Consider the following 16162-nt stretch of genomic DNA (forward strand, 5'->3'; position numbering starts at 1 on the left):
AGCCTCTGGCAGAACCAGACTCAGGGAGGGGCAGCCATCTGTCACAGCTTGTTTGTCAGTGCATCATGGAAGACACCAGCAACATGGGGATTCAGGGTCACCTGATCCAGCCCTAGCTGTAGGCTTTATCAAAAGGGAAAGTTTAAATTCTAATCTCAAAAGCAGAGGGTGTCTGTCTCCAGTCTAAACTGGACGCTGGTTCCACAGGGGTCTGAAAGTTGAAGGCTCTGTCAACAGTGTTCTTAATGAATGTGGTCCCACCTGCCTTTATAATCATCCTCACCTCATGCGCCATGATTTTGCATGGAGCTCTAGACTGAAGGCGATTGATGTTGGTTTTTTTCCATTTACGAATAAGTTGCCACCTTCTCACCCATTCAAACAAGCAGTTTCTATCCGCTTTTTCCTATCGAACATTCATACGGAGAGCAACTTTGGGTTAATATTTTGCCCGAGCATATTTGGCATGCAGACTGGAGCAGCCAGGGATTTTCCCCTAAGCCACCCCCAAGTTTACAGCACCTGAAATTCCCAGGTGGTTTCTATCCAAATGCTAACCAGGCCCGACCCTGCTTAGCCTCTGAGATCAGACAAGCTCAGGCGTGCTCAGGGTGCTATGGCTGCAAGCGGTTGTGCAGGTCTACAGTATTGTCCCTGACGTCCTTTGACGGCTCTTTGGTCTTGCCCATGGTGGTGCAGAGGAAAAGAAATCAATTCTGTGATCAAGTTTGATGTATATACATAATAATTTGATATCAGGAGTATCTGTAATCGATTTATTGTTGTACAATGTTGATTGTAATCTTTGGGGGCCAGAGTCCTGGCTGTGTTATATTGGATCAAATACTTATTTCACTTAGTGACATGTAAATCAATTTGTAACTTTTACGCAGTGTGTTTTTTCAAAATTGTGGTTGATATTGAATCATAAATATTTTGTTCTGTGTTTTCACTGAAACACTACAAATTGCTTACAGTTTTTCTCTTTACCACTTTTGGCAGTCAGATCACCAAATAGAAGGTTGTAATAACCCCCCATTAACCTTCTTGAATCTCTTCTTCATACACCTAAATGGTGTTAAATGTGTGTGTGTGGGGCTTCCTCAGGTGACCAGCTCTCCAGTCTCAATGGATATGAATGGCCTGTCAGTTCCCACAGAGTTCCTGTCACGTCACAACTCTGATGGTGTCATCACTTTTGTGGATCCACGCTGCATCAGTGTGATTGGTTATCAGCCTCAGGTCAGACTTTGTACTATGAATGTCATGAAAAAAGACGACAGTTGTGTTATCATGTTGTTAATGTGTTTTATGCAGTGCAAAATAATGCATAGTAAGTATGGAACGCCAGGACTGCCATAATGAATTAATTAAATACACCATTAAATAATTAATTAAAATTGGAAATAATTAATTACATAAATATTTATGACACATGTAATTAATTAATTCTTGACGTATTTAGTTAATTATTGACACATTTAAATAATTATTTAATGATTTATTTATTTAATTCATTTTGGCACTTTTGTCCCCTTCATCTCGCTCCTTGAAATAATTTTATCTGTCAGCCTCACCCATCAAACTAAGTGGGCGGGGTTAACGCTGCCCATTCAGCTTCTCTAACATTTGATTGGTTGCCGTGCAAAGTAAGTCAAGACAGGTCGATCCTAGATAATCGATTGCTTGTGTGGACTTGGGGCAGCTGTTCCAGCTTAACGGGGGGGGGGGGGTTACATTAACAGGTTTCTTTACATATATGTCACTTTCTGTGTTTCACATGTTGCATTCGCAGATTCTCATTTTCACCGAACGATCGTCTCTTTCCGCCTGGTCTTGTGTCTCTGTGCTTCTGTAACATAAAGAACGAGCTGATGTGTTTCTCACGACACCAGCGATCAGCTCAACAGGCCCTCAGTTTACCTGCATGCATCCTCCTCCTCACCTGTCAGCTGTTTAACACCTGCTGCTAATTCAAGAAACACGCCCACGTGACCTGGTGATAGTCACAGTTTAACTGGGCAGCCGGTGCTCGATATAAAGCAATGTCAGCGCATTTTTCCGCACAAGATAAGTAAATATAGTTTTTTCCCGAGTGCAGAGCTGCTGGAGCTCGTTTGCCTACAGAGCACTTTATAGGCGAACCAGCTTCATCAGCGGCTGATGTCCAATCACCGGCACACAGCTTTTTTAGAGAGTTTTAGCTCTCAGTGGTTAAACGCTGGACTTCATTCACTCAGGTTTTGTCTGTCTGGTCACGTTTACTTCGCTGTTTTATTTACAACTGAGCAAATCGGTTTGGCTGAGGTTAAAGTTACGTTTCATAACTGCATAGTTTTACAGACCTTTAATGGTTCACTGGCACATGTGTCAGACTGAACTATTCACTTTTCTTTATCTGGTGTGTTTTGGATTTGACTGTGAATTTTGAGATCTGGTTTTTAATAGTTATTCAACTGTATTCTAAGCACCAGCGATCTGTTAGAATTTTTAGAGTTTACTTAACTAAAAATAAATGAGGTTGATTTTTTTTTTTCTAATTAATTAATTTTTTTTTTTTCTTTTTCGGTCATGTTATGTTTAACTGTCAAAGGTTTGTTACAAACTATGAAACACATGGTGCAGACTTCTGGATGTTAGAAGAAAACTAATACTGCTCATGAATGAGACCAAAGGCAGGAAGGTGTCCTTTAAAACTAAACATGTTAATAGGACCTCCCTATTTATATCATAGTTTATGATATCGCACGTGTATTTCAGTAATAGCCTACTTATCTCACTGTAGTGGTGAACAGTCACACAGCTCCGTGGGCCTTATCTGTGATACTCCGTAACTATAATTTATCCAAGTTAACTTCAGTTAACCAATCAGACAGTTCTTTTGCAATGAAAAACATAAACACCCATGTCACCGGTAGGTTCCCGCTGTGCAAGCTGTTTACATTACAGCTGCTTATGCAGTAGCCATGGTAACCACGGACTCTGAGCGGCTGGATCGACGCAGGTCAGACAACAATTTTACATGTATGATCTTAAGACAGGACACAGCCACTATCCGTCCTGGCCTCATATCAAATGTGAAGGCAGACTGAGTCTATGTTTGACGTTTGCTTTATATCTAATCTTCCTCTCAAACATTTAAACAGCAGCGAGTCTGCAGCTGAGGGAATACAAACTCAAACTGTCGGAACAGGTTTGCTCGTTTCTTGCGTGGATTCATTTGGTGATTTATTAAATGTATAACTGTTATTCTAATCTGCTGCTGAGTCTCTAAGGCTGATGAAAATGCAGAAAACACAGATCACGGACACCTGTTCAACCAATCACTTTCATTCCACTTTGATCTGCGACAAACTGACGGTTCATCTCTGTTACAGTGTTGCGTTAGACTGCTATATTTTTGTGTTCTTTATGCTGTAGATGTTCACGTCTCTGGAATAGTTGGCAGTAATAAGGATGATTTTCTGTAAAATCATATTGATATGAGCCGTGACATATTCATAGATGACCGTTAGATTAGTCAGCTGGGAAACTCTGTGTTAACTCAGAGAGCTGAAGATATCGTGGATATGCTGACCTCGCTCCGTGGTGTACAGGGCCGTTTACCCTCATGATTAATATTCACAATAAAAATATTAGCCGAACATCATGAAGTCTGTATGTGCGTCATAGTGTCGAACAACCTTTGTACAGTTAAAGCCAACAGTTACTACATGACGGAAACACCAACGTTATCTCTTTTATGCGTTTATACACAGGTCACGCTGATTACTGAACAAAAACCCAAAGATCAGCTGTTAATCGAATTTATTTGCTCTCTCTCCTCCTTAAACATGTTTTTAATGTTAGCTATAATTCAGAATTGGCGACTGAAACACGTAGGACACATAAGAACATCAGGAAATAAAACCCCGATAAATATAACGTCAGTAAAAGAAGTCAGTGTCAGCGGGGGTTATTACAGCTGTGTACCGGGGCCTGCGCTTTGTCGATGGTAATAACAGCTCGATTGCTTGCGAGGCGAGCGGGTCTATCCCACGCTTTGCCGTGAGACTGGGCAGACATCTCCGAAATTATCAAAGCACTTTTGCAAAGAGGCTGTATCTTGACAAACCGACCAGACATCTGAAGATTAAACCACTACATTCTCGGCTAAAAAAATATTAAAACGGTATTTGGTGACACACAAACAGGGTTTTTCAAAGTTCAGTTCTGTTAGTTTCCACATGCCGGTTGTTGTGTGCTAAAAACAATGGCCACCAGGCCAAAGCAATGGTTTTGACTCGATCAGCGTTAACCCCGCCCCCTGAGTTTGATGGGTGAGGTTGACAGATAAAATAAATTTATGGTGAGACCTGAAGGAGTCAACTGTGCCAAAATGAATTAATTAAATACACCATTAAATAATTATTTAAATGTGGCAATAATTAATTAAAATGTGAAATAAATAAATAATTAGTTAATAATTAGTCAATAATTAATTAATTAAATGTGTTTAAAAAATTAATTAATTATTGCCACACTTAATTAATTATTTAATGGTGTATTTAATTAATTCATTATGGCAGTCCTGGCATTCCATAAGTAAGTCACCAACAGTGTCCATTAGATTTTAACTTTCATTCACAGTCCTCCCACAGTCCAAAGGCATCCTTGTTAAGTTCATTGATTATTTTAAATTAGGGAGATTGCCTATGTATGAATCTAAGCGTATGCAGTTGTCTGTCTTTGTTTGCCTTGTGGATGGACTGGAAGATGTACCCTGTTTCTCACCTAGTGACATCAGGGATATTCTCCAGCCCTGCCATGTCACCGAAGAAGATGAGCGGTTAAGAAAATAAATGGCTGGATGATTGATGAGTGACCCAGCACAACACTCGAGAATTGTTTTACAAAAGTACAAACAGGAAGAAGGAGAACACAGAGAATTTACGTTCATTTCACAACTGCTTGCTAGCCCGTATAGACTTTTATTGACTGCTTCTCCTGACTGACTTAAGAAATACAATTGAGTCATCTGTTTATTCTGGTTTTATCTGGTTATATTAGGATACAAAAACACATCCTGTTTGTTGAAGGTCATCTCACTCTAATATAACTGTTATATTGTTGTTGATATTTTTTCTTTTTAGTCACTTTATTCAAATATAATTACATCTATAATATCTGCCAGGAAAATAAATGCATACACTCCGAATTAATTTGGTATAATTGATAAAGCAAGAATAAGCTCCTAACAACTGACTGTTGTCTTGTCCTTCAGGACCTGCTGGGGAAAGATATTCTGGAGTTCTGCCATCCTGAAGACCAGAGCCACCTGAGAGAAAGTTTTCAACAGGTAAGACTGCACTGTAGCTTTGTCCTTAAACTTAACACGTCTGTTACGTCTTTCTGTACTCATTCACCGTCAGCAGAAGAAGCTTTTACATCAGATTACCTGGGCTGGCAGGGAGGATATAAACACAGCTGAATACATTTATAGAGAAAATTTGGATATTACTTTGAAGCAGTCATTAGAGGCTCATCCATCCATTGATCATATTCATGAAGCTCTTTCCTGCATCAGTCATCCAACATGTTTTATTCCTAGACGAACAGGTAGTTTTTCATCTGCTGTGGATTTTTCCATGTGTTCCTGTTTCCTTTGAGCTTAGCTCAAACAATGAAACACAGCAGTTGTGGTGTTTAGTTACTGATCACTATCACAAGTACAATAGCAAACACTTGATCAGGAAAGGTCAGGCTTGATCAGTCTAAGATAAGTAATGGGGAGAAGAGAAATCCAGTAACACACAAATACAAAGTACATCAACAACTCTTTTACAGACACAGTGTTCCATAAGCTGTCTCTCAGCAGGCATCTCTATGGTTGAATGATTGGGTTTACTGATCATGTATTGTGCTTATGTCGACCACTTTTTCATTTCTCTCAGTCACAAGTAAAACTGATTGTGACTTTAATTTTCTGAAAGGTTACATACTCTAGGGGAATATCATAACTTGACTTGGTGATTAAAACCTTTGCCTCTAACAGAGTTCTAGGCCTAACCCATTGGTGCATAGTTCACATAAATTTGGAAAACATCAAAGTGTAAGTTTTCCAACTACCGCTCTCTACTATGGGGCACATTTGTGGATGGATGCAGAGGAAACATTCCACATGCATGGACACATGGATTTGGATACTAAGAAAAGCCACTAACGATACCTCCAACAGGGTTAAGATCCCAAACTTCCAAACTATGATTGTATTATGAGTTTGTACTACTTGTACAAAATCTTTTCTGATAAACTTAATTGCCCCTCTAAGAATTGCGTGTACCAGGGATCCCCGCGGCTATGTTGTTGGGGGGGCTTTCTCCCATGGCAAATTAGTCCTTGCTGAGGGACAAGACAAAGAGCGATTCAGAAGACCGCTATGAGTGGAAAAATCAAGGGAACAATTCTGCTACCCTGCCCTGGAGCCAGGCCTTAGCTGGAGGCGCTGTAGGAGTCTGTGCAGTGTATGCCAGGTGATTGGCAATGGCGGGGACCCTGGCGGACTGATCCCCAGCTACCGAGACAAGTGATTAGGACATAAATTGTCACCTCTGTGGTGGGAAAGAACCTGAGCTAGTTGGTTGAGAGGTTGAGAGGTACTGGCTAGATAAGGTCTGGCTCACCTCAACACACCTGGACTCTGGAACCCGGTTCTGGATAGAGTCTCCTGGAGAGAGGCTGGAATCTGTCCAAGTCTGGAGTTGCCCTTGGTGAGAGGCAGCGGGCTGGGGTGGGTATCTCGGTATCTGCTCGGCTTCCTGCCTGTATGTTTGCATTTATTCTGGTGGACAATAGGGTTTCTTACCTTCAGGTTGGGGAACGGCCCTGACTTCCTGCCTGTGCTTATGTGCTGAATGACAGTTCAGAGTACCCGGCCTTCTTGTAGTCCCGGAGTGGGGTGCTTGAGGGTGCCCCACCTGGGGACTCTGCCGTCCTATTGGGAGACTTCACAACTCAACTGAGGATTTCGTCAGGCAGTGGACCTCCTTAATCCCACTGACACATCTTCCATAGAGGAGGCAGCATCTGGGGACTAGGGGGATGACTTGTCCATCGCTGGGGGTGAGGTCACTGAGGCAGTAAAACAACTCCTTGGTGGCAGGGCCCATGGAGTGGATGAGGTTCACCCTGAGTTCTTGAAGGCACTGCATGTTGTAAGGCTGTCTTGGTTGACACGCCTTTGCAATGTTCTGTGGAGATCTGGGGCGGTACCTTTGGATTGGCAGAACAGGGCGATGGTTCCCATCTTTAATAACAGGGACCAGAGGGTGTGCTCCAACTAGTGGGGGGCCACACTCCTCAGCCTCTCTGGGAAAGTCTATGCATGGGTGCTGGAAAGCAGAGTCTGTCCGTTAGTCAAACCTCAGATACAGGAGGGACAATGTGCTTTTTGTCCAAATCGCGTAACACTGGAACAGCTCCTCAGCCTCTCAAAGATACTTGAGGTTGTATGGGAATTTGCCCAACCAGTCTGCATGTCGTGAACTTGGAGAAGACATTTTACAGTGTCCCTTAAAGTATTCTGTGGGAGGTGCTTCGGGAGTACGTTAGGCCTGTTGCTATGGGCCATATATCAACCGTTATACAATCTCTGCAAGAGCTTGGTCAGCATTCCCAGCAATAAGTCGGACTCGTTCCCACTGGGTGTTGGACTCCGCCAAGCTGCCATTTGTCACCGATTCTGTTCATAATTTTAATGGACAGAATTTCTAGGCATAGCCAAGTGGCAGAAGGCTTCCACTTGGTTGGTCTCAGAATCTCACCTCTGTTTTTTGCAGTTGATATGGTTCTGTTGGTTTCATCAGGTGCTGGCCTTCAGCTCACACTGGAATGGTCCAGCCAAACAGCAAAAATGAAACCCAGGACATGTTGGAGACACTATATCTCTTGGCTGGCTTGTTAACCCCTTGGTGTTCCCACAGACAAGCTAGAAGAGATGGCTAAGGAGAGGGAAGTCCGGCCTTCTCTGCTTAGGCCCCTACAAACCAGCCCCCGAATAAGCAGAACAAAAGGGATAAGTTTAATTGTTCCCTCCCTTCTCACACAGGCAGTGTTGTTATCTCAGTCACCATTCGGACACTGCATTTGGGCAGGTGTTTTTGTGGTCAAATTATCTAAAAGGTATCAGACAGAATTATCAAGTTGACTTTCATGTATGAAACCACGCAAACATAAAAGGGTAATTCACAAGTATATGTACTTATGATGTACGTACTTCAATAAATGATCAAAATACGGGGTAGAAGCGCCTTTTGCTCAAAGTTATTGGGTGAGGACTCTGAGATCAGTAATGATCACCTCCAAAGATCAAAGAAAGTCTTTCCATATTCTCTACCACAGAATGAGAAAGACGTCACTCCACTTTATTTCTGTGTTTACATACCAAAGTTTAAAAATCAGCTTTGTGACAAATGGATACCAGATCATGCAGATTAAATAACATAATGAAGTAAAGTTTAATTCTCTAAGTGCCCAATAAAATAGGCAGGAGGGACGGGACGTGGGGGAGGGATATCTGGTAACTTCTTTATTTGATTTTGAGTGTGTGGTTTATTGATCGATCTCATTGATAAAGCCATGTGGTACATTTATTTTTGGTTATGTAATTTATTTCACTTTGTGATGTGGTGCATTTGTTTTGATAGAGACACCCCAGTAAGCAACAACATATCACTGAGTTTTTCATGGCTGGATTTTACAAGATGAAAATGTTTTCGTCTCCTCTTTCCTCCCCATGTCTGTTGGGGGTGGAAACAAATCCTGTGCTACTCTGGCCTTCCTCCATCCCAAAGTCAACTTGGATGCATTTCACATTGAGAAGAATTGGAGAGCTTTCATTATTCAGACTAGAGGCCGAGTGATTTCCTCAGAGAAAGAAAACTTGGGTCATACTGAAAGCACTACTATGACATCTCAACTCAAAACCTTATTATTAAATGACATTTTAAAACAGCTGCAAATGATATATTTTAACATTCTCCTGCCAGATCAAACTGATTTCCTTGACAACTTGACGCACTTAAATGGAATAAATAGGTTCCCCCTTTTGTTCTTGGCCTGGTGAATACTGGCATGCTAAAATGGTATAATTACATGCTTGATAAATGAATGTTTCACACTCCCTCACTCCACACACTCCCTCAACTGCAAATTTAAAGTGAATTGTTCTAAGATGAAACACAAAAAAAGCTGTTGTCATATTATTTTGATTTTCTGACACACTTGTCACCAACTCGCCTGATGAAACACGGTCAATGCTGTATTAAATTGTGATTGTCTTGCTTCTGTAGGTGGTGAAATTGAAGGGTCAGGTCCTGTCAGTGATGTATCGTTTCCGGATGAAAAACAGAGAGTGGATGCTGATCCGAACCAGCAGTTTCACCTTTCAGAACCCATACTCTGACGAGATCGAGTACATCATCTGCACCAACACTAATGTGAAGTATGTTCTTTCTGTGTTCCACTATTTATCTAATAATTCAAATGTATTAAGACCATCAATCCAAATGGCTACAGTGGGGGGATAAAAGGAGAACTATAAAGAGTTAGAAGTTCCAGCAACACTGGTAGTGAAAGAAGAGCTTTATTACTTGACCCGTGTGTTTCGGCCTGTGGCCTTCATTCATCAATTGTGGCAAGATGCCTAGCACCATTGTGGAGCCCCCCATGTTTATGACCCACTACAGGGGGCATTTTAACTCCCTGATATTTTAAAAATGTATTTAACTCTGTTAAATTAAAACCCCATCCTCTCATATTTAATGACTTAGCCTAAAATGTGCTCACTCATGAATTAGTGAATTCTGGGGAGGATGGAAAAAAATTATTGTTTACACATATTTTGACACAAAATATGTGTAAAAGGAGCCAAAACTAGCTGGATGTGATTGCTAAATAAATATGTAGTTAGATAAAACATGAATAATTACTGCAGGGCCAAATAGGTCACGGGTTGAAGTTTGAGACCGATCAGAGTGAGTCAGAATGAGGGAGTGTGTGAGGAACGTGTGGAGAACTGGGCAGGTTGCTGGCTGTATAATAGCAATGTCAAACTAGATTAAACAAATGAACTTTTTCAAGGAATGACAATGACTAATGTAACCTTGAGGGTTTTTAAAGTTGCTAATAAAATTTTGACCTCGTCTTGTTGCAAGATGGGATCAAAATGACCCCTCCTGATGGCTCTAGTGTCAAGAATGGCTTCTTGACGGTCACCTTTCCATTGACACAATTTATGATTCAGTGAACAGTAGATGGATCAGCTGAAAGGCCAGATGTGTCTCTAAGGTCCTGTTGCTGAATTTCATTAAGGACCTGAAATTCACATACTGTTTTAGGCCTGCCACTTTTTCTGTTGTCCTCCATAGGCACAGGTTACTCAAATTTTACTGCATAGCTAGCTGACACGTGACACGTTTTGACTAATAGCTGTTTGTGTGGTGCTTTGCAGGCAGCTACAACAGCAGCAGGCAGAGCTCGAGGTTCAACAGAGAGATGGACTGACTGCTTATGATCTTTCCCAGGTAACCCTCTTCTTTGGAATTTGGGATTCGATGTAATTAGACCCAGTTATTGAAACATTTTGATGTTTTTGCCTGTTTTGAGGGGTTTTATGTGAAAGGATTTACATAAAAATCGGACATTTGTGGCTTCCTGTTTCCATTGTTTGCGAGGTGACAAACATGACTGAAAGCATTGACAGCAGTGAGGCAAACTGAGATGGTTGCTGACGTTGCTCTTTTTTCTTAAAATGTCTGCAGTGTTTGATAAGAGAAACCTCAGCAGCTTGTCTTCATTTTGTCTAGGTTGCAGTTGCTCTTTTTAAATATACTTTTAAACCAATCAGCATCCAGCCTGAGATATGTGTTTACTGCATTTTTTTTGTTGGTTAAATCATGCCTGAAACGCAAAACTGTACCCTCAGGTACCTGTGGCCAGCGTTGGCAGTGGAGTTCATGAGGCTGGAAAAAACATCGACAAGACAGAAGCCCTGTTCTCCCAGGAAAGAGATCCACGTTTTGCTGACATGTACACCAGCATCTCCGGCTGTAGGCACACACGCGCGCACACACACACACACACGTATTTATATCCTTGTGGGGACATGTCACGCTTTCCCTAGCTGCTTTTCTACCATCAAAAATGAATGCCTAACGCTGACCCTGACCCTAAACCTAACCATAACCTAATTGTAACATTTTGAGGCTCAACAATGCTTTCAAACTCACGGGGACCCACAATTATAGTAAACTTCCAATTTTAGGTCCCCACAAAGATGTTAATATCCGTCCACACACGCACACACATCTGCTGTTTAACAAGACAAACTGGACCACATTTCTGTTGCTGGTCAGTGAGACACGGCTTATTTGTTGCAGTGATAAATCACCTGCGCAGACAACTAGAAAAAGCTACTGGCCTCTCAGCTTGACAAACTCAAGCTGTTGTTAACGGGAGACAGACACACCGTTTGTTTATTTTTCCCCTGCATCACTAACTGAATACATGCAGGGCCTCATGGCAATGACATGCAGACAGTTTGCAAGTGCACAGCACAGTTAGGTGTTAGCAGAGGGTTCATCATACTTAGCAAACCCATTATTAACTTCAGAGTGTAATCATCTATTGTTTTGGTTCCCTGTCCATGTGTGAAGCGGGAGATAAGAAGATGATGGTTCCCTCCTCTACAGCTGGAGGACAGCAGCTCTATTCCCAGAGTTCTCCCTTTCAGCAGGGACATTCGGGCAAAACTTTCAGGTACATGTTCATGGTACATGATGTTCCTTGGACTGGGAACACTGGTAACATCGTCTGGTTCTAATTGCACTGTATTCCTCCATAGAAAGGTGGAGTATAACTTACCTGTTTTTTGTTTCGTGTGTGTGTGTGTGCACGCATGTTTTTATGTAAGCAGTTCTTCTGTGATCCATGTCCCTGGTGTGAACGACATCCAGCCATCAGGTTCAGCCAATCAAAATCTAGCTCAGATCTCCAGACAGCTTAATCCAGGCCAGGTAGCGTGGTCAGGGAACCGACCCCCCTTCTCTGGACAGGTAACACACACTCTGACATGCACACACACACACACACACACACACACACTCTATTATTATGTGACTATGTGCGCTAAAATTGACCCTCACAACTAAATACTAACCCTTAAACTAGACAAAGTTCTCAGTTTAAGAACTCCGTCTAAGAAACCAGGCAGAATGTCCTCACTTTAAAGACCTCATAGTACCGGATTGTCCTAATAGAGCACACTGCTCTCTTATACTGATGGATAGTTGTGGTTCCTGGAATTTCTAGCAGTAGAATGGAATGCACACACACACACACACACACACACACACACACACACACACACACACACACACACACACACACACACACAGTGTTTATTTCTAAAGTTAAATAAATACCTAGAATCAGCTGTTTCCCTGATTGCCTGTGCTGCTCCTGTACCCCAGACTCCAATCTCTGGTGCTTGTTAACATATGGACTTGTTGCCATATTCTGTGTCTCTGATTCACATTCTTGCTAAGTGACTTGCACGCAGCATATGTTTCTTAATAGGCTCATCCGTCTTCCACATGCACGGCCACACTTGTCAGGTCATTCCACTGGACTGAATTCTTTGTTCAGTCATCTCTAAATGCATCTCAGAAAACAGCCAGATGATACAAGAGGTAAACACTGTTGGATGAAACAATCAAAAGTATTACCTAATGAGAGAAAAGACCTCTTGTTCTAAATTTAACAACCAGGTATTTGCCATCTCCTGTCGCCGGGCAGTTACAACATTAAATAAGAACAAATACCTTAAAATATAAATACCTATCAAAGATGCAGTATATATAAGTACAATCATGTAATCAATTATGCAAACCTAGTAAGTTTTTACTAGGTTTACTAGTTTGTGATCTTGACTTTGACCCAATTTTCACCAAAAAGAAAATCAACTCGAGCTGTTCCATCGTATAAAATTTGATCAGGATACCTTGAACACTGTGGGACTGCTAACAAACGGACAGAAGCTCTTACAATAAGCTACTTACATATCATCCCACAAGGTCACGCTGTGTCATTATGTATTTCAGGAAAACTGTGGCAAAACGGAGAAGCGGTGTGTAGAAAAAACAAAACAAAAAAACACGTCTCACTACTTCCATCAGAATTAAGAGGATAAGTAGTTGCCAGGTGCTGCTAATCAAAGGCAGATGATTAACTGATCAGCAGCAAGTGTAACAATCGGTTCCTGTATACTAATGACCTCAACATAATTGGACGTCATGGCAGGTGCAGGTCAAGCACAGTAGCACCTTGCAGACATTGAGTCGAGCACGTTTCCAGAGTCAAATGTGAGGCCGTCTGCCTGAGGCCTAAAGCTTGGGTCATGCAACATGAAAATGACATCTGCAGACCAGCCAATTTATAACAGAGTGGCTGGACCAAAGAAAACTTCAGGTGCAATGGCAAAGTCAAATTTCAGACCTCAACCCAATTAAAATGCTGTGTTTGGACCTTTGGACCAAACTTCAAATAATTGAAGCCAGATTGTAAAGTGGGCAAAACTTCCCCCGCAACAACTGAACGACTGATAAAGTCGTATAGGACAAACACACTATCCGTCACGCTAACATGCTGTATAACTAGGGATGGGTATCGTTTAGGTTTTATCCGATACCAGTACCAAACCGGTACTTTTGAAACGGTGCCGGTGCTTAAACGGTGCTCAAACCGGTGCTTAAAGAATGGAGAACACCAACTTTGTCCAAAAACCTCTCATGTTCAGCTGTTTTTTTGTAAAAAGATAACAATGTTAGCCTTTTCTGCAGCTATGGGGCATATATGGTATCACTCTTGGCTGGAAGCAGTGCTTAAACAATGGAAAAAACAAACTTTGTCCAAAAACCTCTCATGTTCAGCTGTTTTTTTGTAAAAAGATAACAATGTTAGCCTTTTCTGCAGCTATGGGGCATATATGGTATCACTCTTGGCTGGAAGCAGTGCTTAAACAATGGAAAAAACAAACTTTGTCCAAAAACCTCTCATGTTTAGCTGTTTCCCACTTTTTCTTTGGTCATTTTAGCCTTTTTGGCCAGGGTGAAGGGAGTACCTGCCATCAAACAAGAAGACAGCCGCATGTAGCTATGATGATGTTTGCTAGTTCACCTTACATGCATTAATGTAATAACGTGGTTAGCCTACTCAACGTAAATTACACACGGACAACATTAAGCTACTCACGCAGAGAAGAACGTCTGCTGCTGCATCATCATCATTTCTGCTACTCTGGCAGGGCTAGGGGCCAGGACTCTGCTCTTCGGGTTCTTGGGGGATGTTGCTAACTCCGGGTCGATAACAGGCACCACACCCGCAGTAGATGTGCTCGGTGTGAGGTCTTGCAGCAAGCTATCAAATACGGCGCATTTCTCGGCTTTTAAAAAAACGCTATGCGTCGCCAGGTGTTTCATCAGATTCGAGGTGTTACCTCCTTTGACAGTATCACAGTATCACCTTAAAGCACTTGTTGCAGGCTGCTGAGTTTGCATCTTTTGCTGTGAAGTACAGCCAGACTTTGACCGCTTCGCCTTGGGCATTTTTAATCTGTAGCTCTGCTCTAAAAGAACATACGTACCTGGACCCGCCTACTACGCTTGCAAAGATAAAATGATTGGCTGGAATCCAAAGTGCATCACAGCTCAGGAAAAAAAAGCACCGAAATAAAGCATCGAAATGTGCGCTGCTTTTCGGTCTGGTTACTACCGTTTATGTCAGAACCGGTGCCATCATGGCACCGGACACCGGTACCCATCCCTATGTATGGCACAGTCTGGAAATTAGTGCCCAAATAACAGAATATGCAGTACTTTGGTAAAGTTAAATTGGCTTAGCGCATGTATAACTGTCATAGAAAATAATTTGTACAAAGTCATTTAGCTAAATTTGGGTTCAAAGGCGGATAAATAAGTAAATTTATTTTCTTTCTAAAGGGTCGGTATTCAGTATGTGTGAAATAGATGTAGAATACAACCCTGGTTTGCTTTGTTTCAGGATTCAAAGCGTTTATTGTCATGTTTGCAAAGTAAAAGCATTTCTCTGTACAATGAAATTCTTTCTCTGCTGTCCACACAGATGCAGGTTAATATGTACAAATAGATCAAATACAAATAGCATTAATAAACAAGTGGAGACAAAAAAAATGAAGTGTTAAATAGATTTATGTGCAAAGAGCTATGAGCTTAATATGCTGGTTTGATATGTGAGATGACCTGATGTGCAAAAATTATTATTACTGTTAGGTGGATTTTAACCACTGTCTTTGTTCTAAAGTCCAGTAAAGCCCAGTCCAGTCCTTTTGGTATTGGTTCTGGCCACAGCTACCAGACTGATCCAGCCTCCTACAGTCCGCTGTCCTCCCCGGCCACTTCCTCCCCCAGCGGCAATGCCTACTCAGGACTGACAAACCGCAGCACAGCTTTTGGTAAGCACGTCTGTTTACCTCTTATTCTCATTGTGTTCTGTTTACATGTATAACTTGGTCTTTACTGGCATGTTCACATCCTATCATGTGGTACAAATAAAGGTACAGCCCACTGTTACATGATTTTCATCCTCCCTACACACGAGCTGCATAACAAGCGACTTTCCACAGTCCACCATCTATCAAAAGACAACATAAAAGTTCATTGTTACTTTCTTCAAATGATTGACTTGTTATTAAGTGATGATTAGTGACTATTTCACAGAGTATTTAAATAACAGTATGAATCTTCACTTAATGCCAGACTGAGACAAAAGGTTTTTCTTCCTATTAAAATTATGTTGTCTGAAAACATTCATTTCACTATTGAAAGCATTCGAAAAATAGAATGCAGAAGTGAATCGACTGTACAGTGCAGTTCAATTCAATTCTATTTATATAGCGCCAAATCACAACAAAAGTCGCCTCAAGGCGCTTCATAGATACAGAGAAAAACCCAACAATCATATGAGCCCCTATGAGCAAGCACTTTGGCGACAGTGGGAAGGAAAAACTCCCTTTTAACAGGAAGAAACCTCCGGCAGAACCAGGCTCAGGGAGGGGCGGGGCCATCTGCTGTGATTGGTTGGGGTGAGA

At 41.6% G+C, this 16162-nt stretch overlaps 1 protein-coding gene across 3 annotated transcripts in view; it reads left to right on the forward strand.

Moving 5' to 3' along the window:
• The window catches only part of arnt2 (aryl-hydrocarbon receptor nuclear translocator 2), a 64961-nt gene that overhangs the window by 39432 nt on the left and 9367 nt on the right, over positions 1-16162 (forward strand). For all 3 annotated transcript variants that reach the window (XM_084923280.1, XM_084923273.1, XM_084923266.1), the window contains 8 exons: positions 1108-1242; positions 5264-5338; positions 9330-9481; positions 10490-10562; positions 10964-11087; positions 11694-11796; positions 11954-12092; positions 15376-15526. In XM_084923280.1, the coding sequence (XP_084779406.1) occupies positions 1108-1242; positions 5264-5338; positions 9330-9481; positions 10490-10562; positions 10964-11087; positions 11694-11796; positions 11954-12092; positions 15376-15526 (952 nt within the window). The remainder of the gene's footprint in view (positions 1-1107; positions 1243-5263; positions 5339-9329; positions 9482-10489; positions 10563-10963; positions 11088-11693; positions 11797-11953; positions 12093-15375; positions 15527-16162) is intronic.

The sequence above is a fragment of the Perissodus microlepis genome, chromosome 1 (genome assembly GCF_051167445.1).
Source record: "Perissodus microlepis isolate ML-2025 ecotype Zambia chromosome 1, ASM5116744v1, whole genome shotgun sequence".
In the NCBI taxonomy this organism is placed as follows: Eukaryota; Metazoa; Chordata; class Actinopteri; order Cichliformes; family Cichlidae; genus Perissodus; species Perissodus microlepis.